This window comes from Nesoenas mayeri, assembly GCF_963082525.1.
Source record: "Nesoenas mayeri genome assembly, chromosome: 26".
Taxonomy (NCBI): Eukaryota; Metazoa; Chordata; class Aves; order Columbiformes; family Columbidae; genus Nesoenas; species Nesoenas mayeri.
In genome coordinates, this window is record NC_137552.1 from 3,543,273 (window position 1) to 3,548,203 (window position 4,931).

Consider the following 4,931-nt stretch of genomic DNA (forward strand, 5'->3'; position numbering starts at 1 on the left):
AATCAAAGAGCTAAAAATCCCCCTCATCCTCTGTCTCCATGTATCTCCAGATATTTTATTTTAATCCTGTTGAGTGAAAGAGAGCAGCAGCCACCAAAAAGAGTTGTCTGTGGTTTAGGGAGTTGGAATAATTACGGTTTCCTTCAATAGCTAAGTGAAAATCGAGTAATAAATATAACGAAAGGCTAAGCAACTGTTTGTCGGCTGTGTAGGACTGAGCTCTGATAATTTGCGAAATCTTCACCGATACTTTTTGTTTGACCACCTTCCCTCTCTCAACCTCCCATAAAGGAGGTTTTTAAGAAATAAATGTGTAAGTGATCGAATGAGGTTCACCCAATACTTGGTTGTTAACAACAACCTGTCCCACTCCCCCAGCTCACCCGTATCTCTACTTTGGCCCAAAGCCGGGCCTAGGGGGGCTCCCAACACTGCCCTTCACCCCTGCTCGGGCCGGGCTGTTTGCTGCTTTTAATGCCTCAAATTTTGATTCTCTCCCATTCGATTTTCGCATCAACCAAAGAAACTCTGCACTTTCACCCCAGAGCCGCCTCAGGTCTAAACTTTGGTTTAACTTTCACGGGGATGAGATGGATAGCAAAAGTTTTTCCTTCCTAACTCGACAGCAGAGAGCTCTCGGAGCCAGTTCTGGAACTCCACAAGACAGCTCCATTTTAATGACATAAAGCATCCCCTTAATGTAACAGTGGAGTGAGATCATGGTGGAAAATTATCAGACAATATGAAACAATTGATTCAAGGATGAAATAAACATCTATCCTTTTCTTTTTTTCATTTTACACCCATAAATCATCTATTGTAAGCATCATTTAAATATAATACATCCAATTTAAACACGAATGCAACATAATACAAAAAGCACTCCTGGAATCAAATTAGAAAGTGGTTTCTTTTGCAAGGGGAATGACATGAGAGTTGCTTTGAATCTTTATAATCGCTTTCGGTTGTTTTATGCAAAAAAAAGGAGGGAGCGAGTTTCAGAGAACATTTGTAACCTAAACTGTTTTCTTATTGAATATCTCAGTATCAGCAAAGTGGGCAGAATAAATGAATAAATAGGCACGCGTCTCTGGAAATCGTTTTCTCCTTATTCTTTTTATTGAAGGACGAGAGTTGCATGTGGCTAAAACTCACGTTTTCCCGGGGGGATTTAAGGGAGGGAGAATGTTGGTGCCATCGCTGCCTGTGTCGCAGTTTCTTAACAAATGTCGCTCCAACGTGTTGCATCAGCCAAACCTACCAACTAAAGGAGGTGTTTATGCCTTTCAAAGTGAACTTTTGGCCTAGGGGGGGAAAAAAAGAGCCCTCCTGGTTCTTCTTAGAGGCTGAACAACCAGTAAATATCCTGACAAGTAACAAATGACTGTGGGCGTCATATTGTTGGGTGCTCTTGTCTTCCTTCTGCTAACAAGTAAATAAATGTTGCCTACCTATGTTTCCATTCTGTGAGCAGTGGAGTGGCTGTGCTGAACTCAGGGTCTTTCCACCTACTCATCAGCTGGACTCTGCTCCAGCCTGACCACAGATTCAGGGGAAACATCAAACCGGGTTCGCCATAGAAAAGCAGGGCTCAAAGTTCCAGCATTGGTTAAAGCCCTTCAAACTTGCCCTGTTTTCAGTGGTAAATGTGCAGATATGTGGATGCAGGGGAGAAAGATGGACAGAGAGATATATAGGTGGACACATGGATTATTTTTCGTTCCGTTCCTCCAACTGCTAAGCTGGGCATGGTATTTCTCCAACAAAAGACATTCTGTCTTCCTAACTTTATTTCATTGCCTCATTAGAATATTGATTTAATTACGGTGCTTTTACCCACGCTGGCCCTAGACACAAAGCCCGTGCGGCAAAATTAAAACACATGGAGTGTATTTTTCTTAGGAGCTTTTATGAGACGGCTCAGCCCAGAAAACACCAAACATGTTCAAGCCACTTGCTAGGGAAAAGTTTCGAAACGAAGGGAAGAGCATCCTTTTGTGGTTCGGGAGAAGCTCCACCACTTCCCTCCGTATCCCTTTTTGTCACATGGAGCTGGGGCTGGGGAAAATCTTATTTTTAAGTTGGGACGAGGGGAAGTTCTGCTGAAATCGGCTAAACGCATAACTTGGAGGCCTTTTTAGCACTTAAAACAGTCGTGGATAATTCTAATTCTTCCCCCGGCCCCTCTTGCCCCCACCTCCCCGCACCCCACCTCCCTCTTCTCTTTTAAAGTCTTTGAGGAAAGATTTTGACGTATTCGTGTTGTTATCAGATTGATGGGCAGGGTTTGATTGAAACCCCTTTGTCATGCAAATGTCAGGGCCTTGATGGATGAGCTCCGAGATGTGACAAACTTCAGGAGCCCCTCGCTCATTGGGCTGGGGCCGGACCACGTGCCCGCCCCCCTGGTCCCCCCCGGCCCCGCCGAAGGCTGCGGGGTTCGAGGGCCAGCGATGCATGGAAGGAAGTTTTACAGCTTTGACATACTATCTAAAGGTTGTAGGGCAGGCGGAATCCCCCCCAAAACAGGCTGACCCTCCTCCATCAGTGGCAGATGGACAATACTAGGATGAACTCCTTCTTGGAGTATGCAATTTGTAACCGTGGGACGGGCGCCTACCACCATTTAGAGCAAAGCTCCCCTTCCTTCCCCTCTTGCTCAGGTAGCCCCGCCAGTGACACTTTTAATGGGGACGGGCGCTTTGGCGTGGGGGGGAGCGCGGCCGCCCCTCTGCCCCAGCCGAACCCCGGCTGCCCCCCGCCCTCCGCCGGCCGCCCGGGCCCCTTCGCGGCCGCTGCCCCAGCCGTAGGGTACCCAGCCCAGACCTGCAGCCCCAGCTATGGGCACCCGCAGCTGTATCTCGGGCAGCAGGACGCGGATGGGCTGTACTTCCCAGCGGCCGGGTACTCGGCCAGCGCGGGCTCCAGCCTCAGCTCCCTGGCAGAGAGTTACTGCGGGCCGGTGGCCGCTGGCCAGTACCAGCAGCAGCACCTTTACGGGCAGGAACAGCCCAGCTACTTGCCCGGCGTTTACAGCAACCTCTCGCCTTCTTTAAACGAGGACAAAGAGCCTGCGTGCCCCTCCGAGCCGGGCCCCAACGCCACGCAGACCTTCGACTGGATGAAAGTGAAGAGGAACCCACCCAAGACAGGTGAGTTTGGGGAGCTCAGAGCTGGGCGAGGATGGGCCGCAGTCGGGGAGAAGGGCGGTGGGACAGGTCCTCAGCCCTACAAGGAGAAGTTGCCTTCCCCGGGGTTGGTACCCAAGGTAACTGGGCTCATCTTCCAGGGGACCACGGATCTGGTTTGCCTTTTTTATTTTTCTCTGCGGAAAAGCCAGCTAGAGATTTTCCAAACACATCTAATGGAGGGTCCCTGAGCTCAGTTTCCCGCAGGCCGAATGTGATTTAAGCCCAGCTCAGAATAGGAAGCGCTCCAAGCTTCCTGCTTCTTCCACATTTGTGGCTTCCATCTCTCCCATTGTTCAACTTCCTTCTCCACAATCTTCCTTAAATCACAGTCTTCCCTCCTCCCCCCATCATCACCCTCCCCTTCCACTTCTTCCCACGCACGTTCAAGTTTCATGGCAGTTTGGAGGGAGCTGGGAGGGAATGGTTGTAAGACAAGGGGTCAGCCCTGCAGAGCCGGGGGAGCTCTGTCCCTCCAGCTTGGATCCCTGGGCTGGGAAGCCAGGAGTAGCTGAGGATCGGGGGGGAGCACGGAGCTCCGGGCGGTGAAGGGACCAAACGCCCAGGAGAGGAGGGGAGCGGGGGGAAATCCCGCACCCACAGCCCGCCCTTCCCAGCCAGGGAATTAATTGCTCTGGCTGCTTCTGCCCTCTTGGTGTTTGCTTCTTAACAGCCAAAGTGTCGGAGTACGGACTGCTGGGCCAGCCCAACACCATCCGCACCAACTTCACCACCAAGCAGCTGACGGAGCTGGAGAAGGAGTTTCACTTTAACAAGTACCTGACCCGGGCCCGAAGGGTGGAAATCGCCGCTACTCTAGAGCTCAACGAAACCCAGGTCAAGATCTGGTTCCAGAACAGGCGGATGAAGCAGAAGAAGAGGGAAAAAGAAGGTCTTGCCCCGGCTGCTGCCTCCAGGGCTGCGAAGGAAGCAAGTGAAGCCTCAGATCAGTCCAACTGCACCTCACCTGAGGCCTCCCCCAGCTCCGTGTCCTCCTGAGCCGTGTCCCCCCGGGACACAGGACCAGCTGCTCCCTGCACACCCGGCAGACACACACACGGACGCGCGAGGTCACGCAGCCTCCACGCAGTCCCTTTGGCCGTCTCCACACGTGTGATATCAATTCCCCCACTTGCATTTCTCTCTCTTAATTTATAGACCCTCTGTCAAACACTGGACTCCAAAGGAGCAGCCGTGTCCTCGTACATCCTTAGCAATAGGCGTTTGGCTCAGGGACGTTTCTCCCTCTCCTTTCTCCCTCCCTTACAGGAACTGCACTTTCAACTACAGAAACTTTAAAACGAATTTAGTTTTCTCCCGTGTTCAAAATGTGCACAACGACTTTTGCCCGCAAGAATCCTGCGTTTCATGTGTTTTTCTTCCCTGCGAGACTGTAAAAAAAGTTTGGGGCTTTTTTTTTTGCGGTTTCGCTTTTGTTTACTGTATGTATATTTTGGAATGAGATTTCAGGTGCCCAAGATGCTCAAGGCCTCTGCAAAGACCCAAACACCCAGAAAAAAAGAAAAAGCAAAAAAAAAAAAGCAACTCCTCCCTTACCATTTTGCACTATTATTGCTGTACAGGGTTTTCTACGCGCTCTGCGCCAATGGCTGTTCCCGACCCGAGGAGGATGATTGTGCTCTTAGAGCAAAGGAGATGAGGCGCAGCTGAGCTGGGGTGCTTTGGGGTGTGAAGGGGGGGACAGGGCTGCGGGGGCGCGGGGCTGGGCTCCCCACCACTGCT

The 4,931-nt window shown here is 50.9% G+C and overlaps 1 protein-coding gene across 1 annotated transcript; it reads left to right on the top strand.

Moving 5' to 3' along the window:
- Positions 1–2,554: 2,554 nt before the first annotated feature.
- HOXB1 (homeobox B1) lies at positions 2,555–4,187 on the top strand (the record flags this gene model as incomplete). Its single annotated transcript, XM_080359782.1, has 2 exons — positions 2,555–3,152; positions 3,862–4,187. The coding sequence occupies 2 exons, from the start codon at positions 2,555–2,557 to the stop codon at positions 4,185–4,187; spliced, it is 924 nt and encodes a 307-aa protein (XP_080215908.1).
- Positions 4,188–4,931: the final 744 nt, after the last annotated feature.